The sequence below is a fragment of the Panthera pardus genome, unplaced genomic scaffold (genome assembly GCF_024362965.1).
Source record: "Panthera pardus isolate Hobbes unplaced genomic scaffold, ASM2436296v1 HiC_scaffold_11, whole genome shotgun sequence".
NCBI classification, from domain to species: Eukaryota; Metazoa; Chordata; class Mammalia; order Carnivora; family Felidae; genus Panthera; species Panthera pardus.
Window position 1 is genome coordinate 9923001 of NW_026526666.1, and position 17082 is coordinate 9940082.

Genomic DNA, 17082 nt, shown 5'->3' on the forward strand with positions numbered 1-17082 from the left:
TGCCGCCTGGATCACCACTTTACCCTCCAACAGTTCCTAACTTAAAAAATGGAATTTTTATCTGGGACTTTTATCTGGGAAGAAGGGTAAGAAGACTTGGGAATGGCACATGGCGCACAAAATAACAATGGGAGTGACCCGGTCCTTTCTGATTCAGACTGCATCTCTTGCTGCACCCATGTCAGAGGACTGCATGTTCAAAAAAGTTGCAGAAATACTGAGTTCAACAGATTAAGTTACTGTAAGACTTCTCAGAACCTTTAGTGTGCTCATGTATGTTGTGCAGAGGGTATATTGAAAAGTGTTGTTTTATTTTCAGAGACAGAGAATGTGAACAGGGGAGGGGCAGAGAGAAGGGAGAGAGATTTTCAAGCAGGCTCCATGCCATTAGCACAGAGCCCCGTGTGGGGCTGGAGCCCACGAAACCGTGAGACTATGACCTGAGCTGAAATAGAGTTAGATGCTCAATCGACTTAGCCACCTAGGCGCCCCTGAAAAGTGTTTCTTAAACGTAGCCAACCATGAAACTAATGGCTTCACGGGCACTAGGATTCCAATGAACACACTTTGTGAGCTACTGCTCCAGGGTGAGCCCACGGGGATCCTGTGAAGATGGAAAAGTAAGGCCTAGGGGTGCCTGGGTGGCTCAGTTGGTTAAGCGTCTGACTTCCGCTCACGTCACGATCTCGCGATCTGTGAGTTCGAGCCCCGTGTCGGGCTCTGTTGCTGACAGCTCGGAGCCTGGAGCCTGTTTCGGATTCTGTCTCCCCGGCTCTCTCTGTCCCTCCCCCACTCGTGCTCCATCTGTCTCTCAAAAATGAATAAATGTAAAAAAAAATTTTTTTAGAAAAGTAAGGCCCAAAACAAAGTCTCTCCAGCAGCCATGGGTCACTATCTTTACAACTGCGGTGTTGGATCAAACGAAGGTGTCATTCTCCTCCCTGTACCTCAGCAAGTGTTTATGGTATTTTTCCACTTGCTGGTCAAAGCCCCTGGAAGAGAACTGGGCCTGGAAAAAGTTCACTGGAGTCAGAAGGTATTTCAGTGCCAGGCCCCTGAACTCAGGAGCCAGGAGAGGGGTTGCCTCGCTGCTGTGAGTCAGGGGACAATCCTGGCCCATCCAAGTGCTCTGGTTCCCTGTGGCTACTGCGCCATCATGGTTTCCCCTGGGGACGGAGTGGGGCCACACACCAATTTCCTCCCCAGTTTCTAGAGCCATAAATTCCTCATCTGTAGACCGTAAGTGCACTGACACATTCAAGGGGGCAGTCAGTACAGTCACCATCTTCTGGGACTCTGAGAAAGGGACGGCCCCATCCCGCTCTTTGCTGCAGAGGTCCGGAAGCAACGGTTTTTTGATCTGCAAAGGACGGTGGGAAGCCTGCTTCTCGAGGTGCCCAGAAAGGTTGTCATTCTTGGCCTCCTGCGAGTCCATGTCACCTTGAGATTGATCAGCAGTTTCTGGAAAGGAGTCAAACACGACACCCTGGGTTCTCGGCCTCTTTAGTCTCCTTTCTAACAACAGCCAGAGCAAGCTTGGTTTTCTTGAGGAGGAATTCATATACTGCTGCACAGAGTGCGGGACCAGGGGCACAGAGAGCCTGGGGCTCAGGCTGTCCTGAAAGTAGTCCCTGCAGGGCTGCCGACCGACGATGGGCACCACCTGGCAAGGCTTCAGTGCTGCCACAAAGGCCCGGAGCTCCGAGTAGGAGGAGTGGTCCGAGTAAGGGATGATGTGGATGTCGGGGTGGGAGCTGTGGGTTTTCCGGCTTGTGGGAAGGATGGCAATGGTAGGGTGGGTCTGGTTCCAATGTAGCATGGCAGAACGGCAGACCTCCATGTGGTCCACGGCATGGATGCGGCCGGCCTTCTCCTCCACCGTGAACACGTCTGCCAGGCCCAGAAGCTGCACCAACTCCAGGCGCCGAGGACTCAATACCACCCAGGTCTGAAACTCCAGGGCCAGCTGCTCCAGCAGCGACTCTTTTCCCAGGCTATAGAGTCCTGAACGATGTCAAAGGGAATGGGAAAAGCAAGGGATGAAAGAGAAAGAAGATACTGGAGAATCCTAATAAATCAACCAAATGTTTAACAAAAACACACAAAACTAACAGGGCAATCAGGGAGTGTATCAGGGAGGAGGTGGCATTTGAGTGGAGATACATAGAGGATGGGGGAGGGCTTCACACAGGATCCACTCACTCATTCAGGTCAACAAAGGACAGCATCTACCTGGTGTTAGGCACTATGAAAACAAGCACAAGCCTCAGTCCTCAAGGAGTGTAATCTACATGGGGACCCAGACACAGTGGTCAAGAGCAATGTTAAAAGCATACACACACTATTATGAGAGCATAGGAAAGTATCTACCAGTTGATTACAGGGAAGGTTTCCTGAAAATGGCCACCGAGCGGTCCTAAACGACAGGTGTAAGTTCACCTGGCAGGGGAAGGGGGTGGTTCGGTGTCACTAAAGTGCAGACAAGGAACTGGCAGGAAATGACACAGGAGAGGTAAGCAAGGCTTGTATGATAGAGAGCCTGTATATATTGCTAAGGAGCTTGAACTTAATTCTGTAAGTGAAAGAGAGCTATTAAAGAGTTTGCACCAGGAAAATGGCTAATTTTAATCACAGGAATATTATGATCTGAGGAGGGCTTTAGGGAAAAAAAATGTGACAGCAGTGTTACTGGATCGCCTGCATGAGGAAATGCTGAAAGCATAAGTACTGGTTAGAAGGCCCCAAAATGTTTTACGCTGTTGTGGAATCGCTAGAACAAACACACAGTTGGTTTCTTGATGTGTCTGATTTGAAGCTCGGCATTCACTTGAATATCTACGTTCTGATAAATTTCACTTGCTCAGATAACAAAGGTTTACTGATTGCCTCCTCAGGCATTAATCTAAGCATCTGAGATATATCCATAAGGAAAACAAAGAGCCCTGCCATTGTGGAATTCTAGCAGGGGGAGACAAAAAGCAAATACGATAGCATGTAAATTGTGGAATACATTATAAGGTGATGAGTGCAATATTGGCCCCCTCCTATTTAAAAACCTTCAACAGCTTTTTGTCCAAATGTAACCATTTGGATGAAGTTACATTTGGGATTACATTTAGGATCAAGTTGAAGCTTACAAGCAAGCACTTCAGCCCCTCCTGCCTTTCCAGCCTCCTCACCCACTACGTGTCCACCATACCGGCTGCTGCCTCTCTGTTCCACAAACAAGACTTCTTCCTACCTCCATCCATGCTCTCAAGGAGTGTGAGTGTGTGTGTGTGTGTGTGTGTGTGTGTGTGTGTGTGTGTGTCAAGAGAAGTAGAGAACAAACAATAAGTAATAGCTTGGATCGAAGCATGGATAAGAGTAAGGTGATGAGTGCTATGAAAAAATAAAACAGTTGGTTACAGAAGATCAGGAGTTGGGCATGTGAGAGTATGAGAGTAGAGATGGTTGGAAGGTTGCAATTTAAATAAGGTGGTCAGGGTAGGTTTCACGGAGAAGGGGACATCTACGAAGACCTAAAAGACACGTGAAACCCTCCCAAAACCCAAGATTTGCTAGCTTTCGGTGAGAGAAAAAGGAAAGGAAACCACTCACCAATCTTTATGTTATGCTGTGGATGCTTTCGAATGAGCTCGATAATCTGGCGGGCAGCTTCTTGTCGGGAGGGAAGAACCCGGGCTGGGTTGCAATTGGTGTTATCTAGGTATAAGGTATGGATCTGTTTCCCTAGTTTCAGGGCTGGTTCCTTTAGCATGGATGGTGTATACCGAAAGTCACCTGGAAGAATATATGGGGGGCAGAGAGTCAGAGACAAAAGTATAGAAGACGAGCCCCTCCCACTTAAAAAAATGTTTATTTATTTATTTTGAAAGAAAGAGAGGGAGAGAGAGCAGCAGAGGAGGGACAGAAAGAGAGGAAGACAGAGAAGCCCAAGCAGGCTCCACACTGTCAACACCAAGCCCAACACAGGGTTCAAACCCACGGACCGTGAGATCATGACCTGAGCCAAAACCAAGAGTCGGACACTTAACCAACTGAGCCACCCAAGTGCCCCCAGCCTCTCTCACTTTCAACAGCTGATGGACATTTGCTTACCAGCCTGTGGAAAAACTGTCAGGGAGTCTGGCACTAACACAGTATAGCTTCTTTTTAGAAATGTCTCCATTCTGCTTCTGTTTTTATTATTCTTTACAAGGTCTGGACCCATAAAGCGTGGGAAATCAGTTGAGAAAGGTCACTGTGCTCACATGGGATGAAGCTAGGAGGCCTCCAGACTTCTGAGTTAAGGCTGCTCAAGAAAAGTAGTATCTAGTCTGGGAAGGTGGGAGAGACCCCTTGGGAGGCCCACCTGTGTAGAGGATGGTTCCAAAGTATCCTTCAAAGAGAAACATGACAGAGCCAGGGCAGTGATTGGCATCCAGGAGGGTTACAGTCATGGTCTCTCGCCCAATTTCATCTAGAGGCAGGACATGGCTCTCACCAACCTCCAGGGCTCGGATCCACTTCTTGGATACCTGGGGGGAAAGTTGGTCATTCTACTGAACACAAACTCTCCTCGATACTGTCTTGGGTTAGGAATCACCCCTTTACCCAAGTGAGGGAAAGCTGACCACATCCTAAACCACCCTGTAGCAGAAGCTGTAATAGAGATTCTCCCAAATCCCCCACTCTTCCCTCCCGCCCTTTCTACAGTTTAAATGAAAGAGTCCAGAAAACACTCTAGGCAGCGTCTCTCAAACTATCTGATCATAATAATCTCTTGGGGGCACCTCTTAAAATTCTAACCAGATTTCCAGGACCTGCACCAGCTATATCTACTGGATCAGACGGGGGGGGGGGGGGGGGGGGCGGAGATAATGGGGGAGGGGGTACTGCAGAATGTGTATAGTCACCCAGCATATTAGGTGGATTCTTCTGAGACAAGTTTAGGAAACACTGGCCTAGCTGATATGAAAATACAGGTACAGTTTCCTTAGCTGGACCAAAAGATCTCCCCAACTTATAGCTGAAACATCGCAGGTCAGCCAGTCAAGAAACCACACTCCCATTCTGGGCTAAGAACGTATTTCTGGGTTCAAACAACTCCCGCACTGGTAAAAATCGGTCCTCCTGGTCCCTAACCTACGAGTCTGAGGCTGTGACAGATAGGAAATCCCCACCCAGATGCTCGGCCCACCTCTCAGAGGACTCCAGCACCCCCCCACCCCCGTACCTGTAGGTGACGATGCACGAGGTAAGCAGTGATTGGGGAGCAGTAGAGGGGCCGGGCCCAGGTGCTAGACAAACCCACGGTGTGGTCCGAGTGCATGTGGGACAAAAAGAAGAGCCGTGCGGAACCAGCCCGGCGCAGGCTCCAAAAGTCCACCGCGATGGGCGTATGGGGGATCAGGGTCCCGTTCATGGTGGCGGGGCTGGAGGGTCACCAGCGAGATCTTCATGGGCACAGAACTGCCGCGTGAGGCTCCTGCAACCACGCCCTGAAGAAAGTCACGCTGGGGCAAGAACGCGGACAGAACCCCTAACGGGAAGCCAGCCCAGTAGAGGAATAAGTCCCTAGCGTGGGGAGAAAAAGGAAGTGGCCGTGCTCTTGCGAGTCCTGGGTGGAATCGCAAACCGCCAAAGACTCTCGGCCGAGCGCCACTCCTACCCGCGCGCGGGAGCCGGGGCCAAGGCCGGGCGCTCAAAGCGCGCGCTGCTGGGCGGAGACAGGCCGAAGCAGCCGATTTCCGACGGCCCGCAGCGCCTCCACCAGAGGGAGCCGCGCGGCTGCGCCTGGAGGTGAGAGGTGGGGGAAGGGCGCCCTAAGGTCGGCGTCCGGGCGACGCTAGGCGCTGGCCGCGAGAAGGTGAGTGGCAGCTGCTGTGCGCGGTCGGCCTCAAGGAGGCGGGACTTCCGCAGAAAGCTTGACTGGGCCTATCCTTGGCGGCAACCGCGCGGAGGCGCAAGAAGGGCTGGAACTGGAGAGGGAGGGGTCTGCAGACTGTCGGCGGCCCGGCTGGAAATGGGGCGGAGGGCTTCGAGGTAGCGGGAGAGGTGTCGGGGCGCCGCGATCCGGCCTGCAGGTCCCGGGCAGGAACCACAGAGCCTTGTTCGGGGCTCGCCGGGGCGCGGAGAGGCTTGGTGAGAGTGTGCTGGGGCCTGGACTCCGGCCCCGGCCCCGGGGAAGCCGAGGCTGGGGCGAGATCACGCCTTTCGCGTCGCCGCTGACTGACCTTTGCTTTACCCAGGTTCCCACGTCAGGGCTGGGAGGAGCCGGCGAGTTACCTAGGGGTGTGCGGGGACTGCCCCGCGACTGTGGACGATGCCGTACCTTGGCTCCGAGGACGTGGTGAAGGAGCTGAAGAAAGCTCTGTGTAACCCTCACATTCAGGCGGATAGGCTGCGCTACCGGAATGTCATCCAGCGAGTGATTAGGTATCCCCTACCGCCCGAACTCCCCGTGGCAGCCCCCATCCCGGCCCTCCACCCCCGGCCGCTCCCAAAGAGTGAATGAACTCAGGGCAGGCTAGGATTTGGGCTTCCTGCTTCTCTGCATGGCCATCGCAGCCTCCCTTTGTGGGACTTCCTTGACTTCGTTTACTCTGCGGGGTGGTTACGCCCATGTTTTGAACTTACACTGCTGCCCCCCCCCCCCCAGATCTATAGAATCTAGTACAGAAACCCCTTTGTATCTTCAGACCCACATATCCTGCTGCTTGGCATTCCCACTTGGACATTTCTTCAAAGACCTGCAAAATAGCACCTTACATCCTTCCCCTCTCCCCAAACCTGCTCTTCCACTTATGTTTGGGTTGATGAATGTCACCATCCAGCTGACCAAGGGAGGGACTCAGTCTTGATGAGGCCCGATTTTCACTTCTCAAGTCAGATGGTATGGATACACAGTTCTTTTTTTTTTTTTTTTCCAACGTTTTTTATTTATTTTTGGGACAGAGAGAGACAGAGCATGAACGGGGGAGGGGCAGAGAGAGAGGGAGACACAGAATCGGAAACAGGCTCCAGGCTCCGAGCCATCAGCCCGGAGCCTGACGCGGGGCTCGAACTCACGGACCGCGAGATCGTGACCTGGCTGAAGTCGGACGCTTAACCGACTGCGCCACCCAGGCGCCCCTTTTTTTTTTATTTTTTATTTATTTATTTATTTATTTTTTTAATTTTATTTATTTATTTATTTTTTTTTACACAGTTCTAAATATCCATCCTCTTTTAGTCTATTTTTTTAAAAAAAATTTTAGTGTTTATTTTTGGGAGAGGGAGAAACAGAGCGTGAGCGGGGGAGGGGTAGAGAGAGGGGGAAACACAGAATCCGAAGCAGGCTCCTGGCTCTGAGCCCTCAGCACAGAGCCCCACGCGGAGCTGGAGCTGGAACTCAAACCGTGAGATCATGACCTGAGATGAAGTCGAAGCTGAATCGACTGAGCCCCCCAAGCTCCCCATCCATCCTCTTTTTAACGAATTTTTGTGTATTTATTTTTTATTGGTCCTGTTCTTCTGGTTTTATTACCAAAGCAATTGCAGTAGCTTGCTAATAGGTTACCTTGCCTCATTTCAAGTAGAATTTTTCTAACATGAATTTGAATGTATATAACTCTTGGCCTGCAATTGTGGTTCACAAACTTAGTATGCACAACAGTCCCTTGCAGTGCTTTAAAAAAAAAAAAAGAAAGAAAGAAAAAGAAAAATCAAAGTTTTCATCCAGTCCAGTAATGCTGCTTTCAGTAGGGTGGGATGGAATCCAGGAATATGCGTTTTAAACAGACACCCCATCTGACTCCTGTAGGAAACCATAGTTTGAGAAACTGATCTACAGAATAAAGTCCACATTTCTTACAGTACCCAAAGAACACCCTAACGCAACTACTCGCAGACTCTCAAAAGAATGTAGCATTCTTGCTGATGCCTATGTGCCTTATAGCATCTATCATTACCTGTCTACTACACCTGCCTGACAAATTCCAGCTCGTTCAACTAAAGTGTTACTTCTGTGGAAACATTTTATGGTTTCTTGGCAGTATTAGACCTCTGATCCCCCACTGCACCTTGTCTGTTACTTCTGTGTTAATACTTACCGACCATATTGTAATTAGTGGTGTTTTTGTCTTGCTCCTTAATACGGTTTGAGTTGCTAGAGATCTGAGACCATGCTTTTTTCAAAATTATGACCCCAGAGCATATCCCTGGAATGTAGAAGCTGAATTTCACTGGAATGTTCCAGGGATTCAATAACTATTTCTTGAATGAATAGAAGAAAATGTATTGTAGGCCTATCGTGTGAAGTATTGTGCAATGTGATAGACAATGTAGACCTGGTTGCTTTCCTCATAATCTAGTTGGATAACCGGGATGTGTATAGGTAAAACACCTTTTGTTATAGGCTGGGGATTATGTATTTTACTTCTTCCTGCTATGTGTGTTGGTTTTAGGCACATGACTCAGGGCTTGGACATGTCTGGTGTTTTCATGGAAATGGTGAAGGCCAGTGCCACCGTAGATATTGTTCAGAAGAAGTTGGTTTATCTGTACATGTGTACATATGCCCCCCTGAAACCAGATCTGGCTCTCTTGGCCATTAATACGCTGTGCAAAGACTGTTCGGATCCCAATCCAATGGTGCGGGGGCTGGCATTACGGAGCATGTGTAGTCTCAGGTGAGTACCCTCTTCCAGGACTGTTTATCAGTGGTTGATGTATTCGGGAGATCATGGGGCAGGTTTTTAACGATGATAATTTATCTGAGCTTCTTAATCATGGGGAACATGCAGTTGTAACCTGAACTCAGGTTTTCAGCCATTGCTTAGGCTTGAAAAACTATGTCCTATGGTTTCCTTAAAGGGAGTTTTCCATCCTCACTCTTGCTGAGATAGTTCGTGCTTTTGGTTAAAGATCTCTAAACAGTTATGTAGACATATAGTTTTGTTGCCCATGCAGTGTTATTCCAAATGAAAAGTCAAGTATGACTTTTTAAGTTTGGCCAGTGGCTTTCTCTAATTTTTTATGACATGATAGATGTACATTCAAACATTTACCAAACCTTCTGTGTTAAGGGCATAGGGCCTGAATTATGTCAAAACTAGTGTTTTAGGATCTGGCTGACTCCAGGATGTGTTGCTTAGGATGCCTGGTGTGCAGGAATACATCCAACAGCCTATTCTCAATGGTCTGCGAGATAAGGCTTCATATGTCAGGAGGGTGGCAGTCCTTGGTTGTGCCAAGATGCATAATCTTCACGGAGACTCGGAAGTGGGTAAGTTTCAGTGTAATCCATCATGATTCATATTTTTTTGTGTCTCCATTATATGTTTGACTTTGGAAAAGGTCACGTGGCTTTGGTAGGAAATCGTAATGTGGCTGTGTACTTGTTTCTCTTTTTTTCTTTAAGGTTTATTTATTTATTGTGAGAGAGTGAGAATGAGTGGGGGAGGGGCAGAGAGCGAGGGAGAAAGAATCCTAAGCAGGCTCTGCACCAACTCAGGGCTCAATCCCAGAAACCATGGGATCACGGCCTAAGCCGAGATCAAGAGTCAGTCAGATGCCTAACTGACTGAGCCACGCAGGCACTCCTGTATGTGTCTCTAAGTAGAAAGGCTGGCTTGGTATTTTCTGAGATTGGAGAAGTCTTTTCTTTGGAGCCCAGGTGAGATCCTTTGCATTAGCTACTTAGAACAGTCTGGGGATGGCTTTTTTTTGTGCTTTGCATTTTATTATTGCCTTTGTTATTTTTGTAGCAGAGAAGTTCAGCTTTATCTGCCTGGAGCTATTGTCCTGGTTCTATTCCTGTGACTCTGAAACTGTTCTTTATCTGAGATCTTTATGCTCTTTTATAGACGGTGCTCTGGTAAATGAATTATACAGTTTGCTGCGTGACCAGGATCCAATTGTGGTTGTGAACTGCCTGAGGTCTCTAGAGGAAATTCTGAGACAGGAAGGAGGTGTTGTCATCAACAAGCCCATCGCCCACCATCTCTTAAATCGGTTTGGATGCCTCAGTCCCCTTTTTGTTATGATGAGATCTGCATCCTAGTGGGGTCTTGATACGTTGGATTAAGGGGACGTCTTGAACAACTTCTATAGAGTAGTAAAATTAACAGTAGCTATTAGTTTCCTCATATTTTATTGAGAGAATATTCTTTTATTTGTCTTAGTTTCTTTTGGTCATATAGAGAGATGGCAGAAATATCCTGTGGAAATAGGTTCTGTCCTCCTCTACGATCATTATGTCCCCCAAACTAAGCCATTTGTGTTGTCTTAAAGAATCTGGATCTAGGTATAGCAATCACGGTCTTTGGCCTTAGATGAGTGAGAATGTGTACTGTGAACTCCTCTTGGAATTTAAAGCCTGTTTTGTGTCCACTTTAAATAGTACCTAAAAAGAATAATTCTGTTATGGCACAATCTGTTTTCAAGAATTCTCTCCTTGTTTTGATGAACAGGTGACAGTTGCACGGAGATGGTCCTCATTTGGTTGCTAAAATAGTGCTTTCCTTTTTTGGACAGAATGCCAAAACTGGACCAATGGGGCCAGGCTGAAGTATTGAACTTTCTGCTACGCTACGAACCCCGCAGTGAGGAGGAGCTGTTTGACATTCTCAATCTGTTGGATAGCTTTCTCAAGAGCAGTAGCCCAGGTGTGGTGATGGGAGCCACGAAACTCTTTCTGATCTTGGCAAAAAAATTCCCCCACGTACAAACCGACGTGCTTGTGCAAGTCAAGGGACCTTTGCTGGCCGCCTGTTCTTCAGAGAGCCGCGAGCTCTGCTTTGCTGCCCTCTGTCACGTGCGTCAGATCTTGCATAGTCTGCCGGGTCACTTTAGCAGCCACTACAAAAAGTTTTTTTGCTCTTACTCGGAGCCGCACTACATCAAGCTGCAGAAGGTGGAGGTGCTGTGTGAGCTGGTGAACGATGAGAACGTGCAGCAGGTGCTAGAGGAGCTCCGGGGCTACTGTACCGATGTGTCAGCCGACTTTGCCCAGGCTGCCATCTTTGCCATAGGTAGGTGTCTGCCGCTTTTCCTTTTTGAGCACTCGGGCCAGCCAGAAAGCTGTGGAACCATAGGGAATAAACAGGAACGAATCTTGCGGCAGAGACAAAGTACCATGCACCAAAGAACTGGGAGTCAGTGACCACAGAAGGAGTGGGGGGGGGGGGGGTGTTTTCGTCAACACTGGTGTTGCCGTATCTGCCAGGATAGAGGCTACAGGTAACTCAGACTATAGTACTTAAAATTTACATTGCTGTCCGGAATGCTTTCCCATATATCATCTTAGCACGGTCTTGGCAGGCAGTCAGGAAAAGTGGACAAGGGTTATCGCTTCATTTTAGAAATGAAGAAACTCAGGCACAAGAAGGTTATTGCCAGAAGGTCACGTAGTTCCTGAAGTGCGACTGGAACCCAGCTCTCCAGACTCAACGTCCTGTGTCAATTGACCATTTGTCTATTGAGCTTCTACTATGGGCTGTGTATTGTGCTCAGTGCAGAGCGGCGCAGAATGAATCCTAAATATCACAGGCTTTTTCATACTACTCTGTGTGGAATTCAAAAAGCCAGAATGACTCACAGAATGAAAGCAGCTGGGGAACTACGTTTTGTTGGAGGGCTTCAAGCGGAAGAGGAGAAGGAACCGTCCTATGAGAATAAAGATTGGTTATTTTTAGGGGCAAGAGGAGGGAACAAAGAGGAGAGCGTAGAACTCCTGCAGTCAGGAGACTACTGTCGAGGGTTCCCAGCAGGGACACTCCTGTGCAGCTGTGCTGTACCAAGCCGTGGCCTCGTGTCTGGCTGCCACGTGAATACCTCTGTTACTGAAAGTTTTCAACGTTGTTCGATGTAAAATCATTTTTACCAAACTTGGGAAGATCAAGCAAGGTGTGATTTTTTTTTTCTAAAGTATCTTTGGTCCTCTTATGTTTGGCTGGTGGGAAATTATTTTAGAACGAGGTGCTGGTATGTGACTTACCACTTTTCTGTGCTTTCTGTTCCTCTGTAGGTGGTATCGCCAGGACCTACACAGATCAGTGTGTCCAGATTCTAACAGAGTTGCTGGGGCTTCGACAAGAGCACATTACCACAGGTAATGGCTGGCTACCCTTTGAGCATTTTTTTGTTTTGCTTTTTTTTGTCAATTGCTTGCCCTGTAGTAGTTGCCCCCCAAAAATGCTTGTTGTTCAGTAACATAGAGGTTTAAACTTTTCTTTGCGTTATATCGTCTGTTGCCATCAGAGAAGCATAGGGTCCATAGATCTAACAGGTAGGGGGTTTTCAGGTTGCCATGACTCTACAAGGCTGTTCTGTACATAATGAAGGGTTCTAGGATGCTGTGCTTGTTAATTCCCCAGCTTTACCCTCTTACTGCTTTATGGCAGCAGTGGCTTCCAGGGCTGGGACTGGGGTGAGGGAAGCAAGGTACCCAGGATGCAAACATTTAAAGAGGCACTCACTCTCAGGTTCGTGCAAGTGCTAACCCTGCATGTTTTCTTAAATTTTACACCCCCAGCACCTTGTTTGCCTCACCCTAGTTCCAACACTGGTGGCTCCATTTACACCGTCTTCAGAATATCATTGAACATGACCCCACATTTGCTTTACATTTTACCAAGCGCTTTTGCACATGTTAGCTCATTTAGCCTCCTAGCGATCCAAAAGGAGCAGCACTCGTAAGAAATTATTGCCCGTGTCAGACATTTCTCAGATAATCGTTGACCACCCCTCCAACACCCATTTTACCGAACTTCATCTAGCAAACTAGTCTGAATATGTGACTTCTCTTAAGATTCCTTCCTGCGTGGAGCCTCTAATCCTGTGCTCTTGTATCCTGAGCTGTGTTGTAGTGGTGGTGCAAACTTTCCGAGACCTGGTTTGGTTGTGTCCTCAGTGTACGGAAGCTGTGTGTCAGGCCCTGCCCGGCTGTGAGGAGAACATTCAAGATAGCGAGGTAGATGGTAATTCTCCTTTACTAACAGGCAGAAGGGGAATGCTTGGGACCCTGCTCTGTGAAATGGAATCTAATTCTTCTTTCTACCCAGTCTGAATGTGGCTATCCTTAGAATTGACTGCCACCTCAGATTCTCTTTTGGGTATAGATAGGATAGAAGAGATAAAAACTGGAGATTGAGCTATGGTTTTTATTACAGATGCTTTAATATCATCGTTCTCTTGAACAGTTTTGAGTCAGAGGCTTAGACAATGGAGTTTTCAGCTGGAATGAGAATCAGAATCATTTGTGGAATTAACAGATATTTGGGCTTCACCACAGGCCTACCTACTTTGATTTGCACTCTAGGTCAATTACCACTTTCATGAAGTGGTTAGAGGAGTGTTTCAGTAGCTTCCACCGATACATTAAACCCTAGACTGGGGCGGAGGCCCCCTAACTGAAAAAGCCTTATTACCTAACCAACACAGGCTATGAGAGTCTTGAGTCTCCTTTCGTGTGGTAGCATTTTGTTCGTATTTGTTGTAAAGAGTGGTGTTGGGTGGAGGATCGATGCAGTGCGAGTTGAAGTAAATGTAGGATTATGCTTTTTCCGCTGCCATTGGGCGGGGGTGGGAAGTCGAACCTGCCACCGTGTTTCAGACAGCCGAATGTTGAGCACCTGCTCTTACCCCTTCGTTCCCTAGGGGAAACAGGCCCTTATTTGGCTCCTTGGTGTCCATGGGGAGAGAATTCCCAATGCTCCCTATGTGTTGGAAGACTTCGTGGAGAATGTGAAGTCAGAGACGTTTCCAGCCGTGACGATGGAGCTGCTCACTGCGCTGCTGCGCCTTTTCCTCTCCCGGCCCGCCGAGTGCCAGGACGCGCTGGGGCGCCTGTTACATTACTGCATAGGTAGGCTCTTCCGAGGGAGTCGCACTTGCCGTGTCAGATGGTAAATACCCTCACAGCTTACACTGTTGGGTGAGTCATGTCTGGTGCCCAAGAAGACAATGTTAATGATTTTCTGGGGCTTCCTCCCTCCTTCCTTTTGTTTTCCCCGTTGTGGTTGGCACAGGGTAGAAAGAGTGTTTTGGTTTTTGTTTGTAACTAACTCGGCCTCTTGTCTCACCTCAGAGGAAGAAAAGAATATGGCAGTACGAGACCGAGGTCTCTTCTATTACCGCCTTCTCTTAGCCGGCATTGATGAAGTGAAGCGGATCCTCTGTAGCCCTAAATCTGACCCTTCTCTTGGACTTTTGGAAGATCAGGCAGAAAGACCTGTGAATAGCTGGGCCTCAGACTTCAACACGCTGGTGCCAGTCTATGGCAAAGCCCGCTGGGCAACCATCTCTAAATACCAGGGGGCAGAGCGTCGGGGCCCAGAGCTTCCTGACACTGCGTCCTTTGCCACCTCAGGTAAAAATAGTCCTTACTTTAGATCTTATCATGAAAACTCTTTATCTTTTGTAATGACTGGTAGAAAGTAGGGTACTAGCTATATCTCAGACTGTTGCCTGAATTGAAGTCTTTGTGAGCAAGAAAGAAGTTCCTCGTTGGTGATTTTAACGATGTATCCAAAGATAAAAGTCACATTGTGTATTTTTGGAAATCTAGATAGAAAACATAGTTCCTATAGATTAAGAAGATCTCTTACAGAAGCTTTCTGACTCTTTTAGGTCCCCTGATTCCTGAAGAGAACAAGGAGAGGGTACAAGAACTCCCTGATTCTGGAGCCCTCGTGCTAGTCCCCAATTGCCAGCTTACTGCTGAGTATTTTGAGAAAACTTGGTTTAGCCTGAAAGTTGCTCATCAGCAGGTGTTCCCTTGGCGGGGAGCAGTCCATCCTGACACTCTCCAGATGGCCCTACAAGTAGTGAACATCCAGACCATCGCAATGAGCAGGGCCGGGGCTCATCCGTGGAAAGCCTATCTCAGTGCTCAGGATGACACTGGGTGTCTGTTCCTAACAGAACTGCTGTTGGAGTCCGAGAACTCGGAAATGCAGATCTCTGTGAAACAAAATGAGCCGAGGACCGAGACGCTGAATAGTTTTATTTCTGTATTAGAAACTGTGTTTGGAACAATTGGAGACATAAAATCATAACAGATTCTTGCTGCCTGTCCTAAGTGAGATGAACAGCTATCAGAGTTCCTAGTTTTTCTTATTAGAGTTGCCTGTAAGTCCAGATGATATCCAATGCAATGGAGAATGGGTAATCTCAGAATCAGGATTCTTATGGTTTTGTCCAAAGACTGTTGGCTTATTCCTCTCATACCTATTGGTGGATGACCCCATTTTTCCAGGTGATGTTGAAAAGGTTAATGTTGGTAAGGGGATGGGAACAGGCTAAGGATAGGATTTGGATTCTTTTCTAATCCGTTTTAGGGATTGTCGTACTCATTAAAGATGCCTGAAGTCTATGGAAACTGGTGAAGTCATCGTTTGTGGAGGTCATCTTTTCTTCCCTGTGTTACTGCAATAAATTCCTCACTGGCCTCATATTCCTAATCGTGCTTTTTAAGGCCAGAGTTCAAAGTCCTTAGTGCAGTATCCAGAGTACCTCTGCCGCGTCATATCTCACTGCTTGCCCAGACGCTGTTCTTGCCAAAGCAAACCACTTGCATTCCTTGAATGCACAAGGCGCTCTCTCACCTCTGTGCTTTGGTACTTGCTTTTATTTCTTAGCTAGAACATTTCCTTACCCTCCTATCTTCTTTCTTTAAGTGAAATCTAGTCTGTCTGTCAGTGTTCTGCTCAGTCATGAGCTCTTTCAGGAAGTGTTCTGTGACCCTCACTGCCTTCATTATGGATCCTGTTCAAGCTGCCAAGGCTTCCAGTGCATGTGTCCCCCTGCTACTGTTGTAACTGTTTTCTGTCACTCTTCCTTGCTTTTAATTTTATTCATACCTACCCACATTTTATACATTAATCGAGGCAACTTATGGCAAGAGCAGATGTAATAAAATGATTTAAAGTACAAATAACCAGTAAATTATAGACAACCAGAGGATCTACAACAGGGAAAGTAGAAATACCTCTTAAGCCCGGCTTGGTTAGAGATGGGGAGGTACACAAATGTTCAGGCTTAAGGGCCTACATACTTGGTAGAGAGGAGTCTCCAATGTAGCTCTGTAAGTGATTTAGTAGTCAGGCTGAAGAGAAGTAGTTATATAGTTGTCATCAGAGAAGAAGAAACCCTCCAATATTAATTTCTAAGAGAAATTTACACATAGTTTCACATGGGTAGCACTGAGTGGTAGGTACAAAATTGTTATGGGAAGTTAGCAATGGGTTTGTCATGACTTAACAGTGTTCTTCAGTGAAAGAGAATGTAACTTTAACATGGAACTTAGGGCATTTCTTCAAGGACGTAAGATAACATGATCCAAATATCATCTAGCTTAATTCAATGACTTCTTCAACCTAGATACATAAATGGACTGCATACCTTAAAAAATTTTTTTTCACCCCTCACTTCTCTCAACTAGGCTCTTAATAAGAAGAGTATATAACAGACAGTGTTGAATTTTCTGGCAAGGGCCTGGGGTTTGTGCATTGTTTCCCCCTGGACAATTTCCCAGGACAGTGATTTTCTTTCCTTCTACCTCCATAGTTGGCCACATGGTGATTACTCAATAAATGTTTATTGAATGAGTGGCTGTAAGTAATTAGATTCTGATGATATTTTGGGATTGGTGTTTGAAGTGTGTTTTGTTATATTGTATCAATCAAACACAATCATAATGGAAGTCTATCTAGACTGGGATTTCTCAAAATTGACATTTGGGGCCAGATAATTCTTTATTGTGGAGGGTTTTCCCGTGTCCTGTAGGATGATTGTTAGCGGCATCTTTGGTCTATACCCACTAGATGCCAATAGAACCCCTAGTTGTAACAAAAATATCTGCAGACATTGCCAAAGGTGCCTTGGGGGGACAAAATCACCCCCCATTGAGAATGACTGATCTAGATCATGGGTCCCCAGGGATTAGATGTAGAGTGATCAGAACAGCTTCAGAATTGCATTTTCCATAGTTTGACTTGTTTGGTTAAAACATGAATGTTTGGGGCCCCTGGGTGGCTCAGTCCGTTAGGTGTCTGACTTCAGCTCAGGTCATGATCTCACAGTTTGTGAGTTTGAGCCCTGCACTGGGCTCTGTGC

The 17082-nt window shown here is 47.2% G+C and overlaps 2 protein-coding genes across 5 annotated transcripts; one reads left to right on the plus strand and one right to left on the minus strand.

Moving 5' to 3' along the window:
• Positions 1-290: 290 nt before the first annotated feature.
• DCLRE1B (DNA cross-link repair 1B) lies at positions 291-5867 on the minus strand. Its single transcript, XM_019457898.2, has 4 exons — positions 5219-5867; positions 4355-4520; positions 3601-3783; positions 291-2004 (listed from the first exon to the last, which is right to left on the minus strand). The coding sequence occupies exons 1-4, from the start codon at positions 5405-5407 to the stop codon at positions 917-919; spliced, it is 1626 nt and encodes a 541-aa protein (XP_019313443.2). The 5' UTR covers positions 5408-5867; the 3' UTR covers positions 291-916.
• On the plus strand, positions 5785-16575 carry AP4B1 (adaptor related protein complex 4 subunit beta 1). 4 transcript variants are annotated; one of them, XM_019457895.2, is made up of 11 exons: positions 5785-5851; positions 6234-6420; positions 8430-8654; positions 9120-9250; positions 9831-9978; positions 10501-10997; positions 11993-12076; positions 12834-12937; positions 13624-13831; positions 14054-14335; positions 14596-16575. In XM_019457895.2, the coding sequence occupies exons 2-11, from the start codon at positions 6308-6310 to the stop codon at positions 15021-15023; spliced, it is 2220 nt and encodes a 739-aa protein (XP_019313440.2). In that variant the 5' UTR covers positions 5785-5851; positions 6234-6307; the 3' UTR covers positions 15024-16575. The 4 variants fall into 4 exon arrangements, with proteins under 4 accessions (XP_019313440.2, XP_019313442.2, XP_019313439.2 ...); XM_019457894.2 differs by lacking the exon at positions 5785-5851 and adding an exon at positions 5949-6126; XM_053890989.1 differs by lacking the exon at positions 5785-5851 and adding an exon at positions 6644-6877 and having other exon boundaries at positions 6327-6420.
• The last annotated feature ends 507 nt before the right edge of the window (positions 16576-17082 follow it).

What these genes read in the sequence shown, in the direction of transcription:
- AP4B1 (XM_019457895.2), top strand. Translation starts at nt 6,308, where the DNA reads ATGCCGTACCTTGGCTCCGAGGACGTGGTGAAGGAGCTGAAGAAAGCT. An exon ending in GCCCACCATCTCTTAAATCG is followed by an intron (nt 9,979 to 10,500) that starts GTTTGGATGCCT and finishes TTTTTTGGACAG; the next exon opens with AATGCCAAAACTGGACCAAT. An exon ending in GGCTGCCATCTTTGCCATAG is followed by an intron (nt 10,998 to 11,992) that starts GTAGGTGTCTGC and finishes GTTCCTCTGTAG; the next exon opens with GTGGTATCGCCAGGACCTAC.
- DCLRE1B (XM_019457898.2), bottom strand. Translation starts at nt 5,407, where the DNA reads ATGAACGGGACCCTGATCCCCCATACGCCCATCGCGGTGGACTTTTGG. An exon ending in TGGAACCATCCTCTACACAG is followed by an intron (nt 3,784 to 4,354) that starts GTGGGCCTCCCA and finishes ATATTCTTCCAG; the next exon opens with GTGACTTTCGGTATACACCA. An exon ending in ACAGCATAACATAAAGATTG is followed by an intron (nt 2,005 to 3,600) that starts GTGAGTGGTTTC and finishes GACATCGTTCAG; the next exon opens with GACTCTATAGCCTGGGAAAA.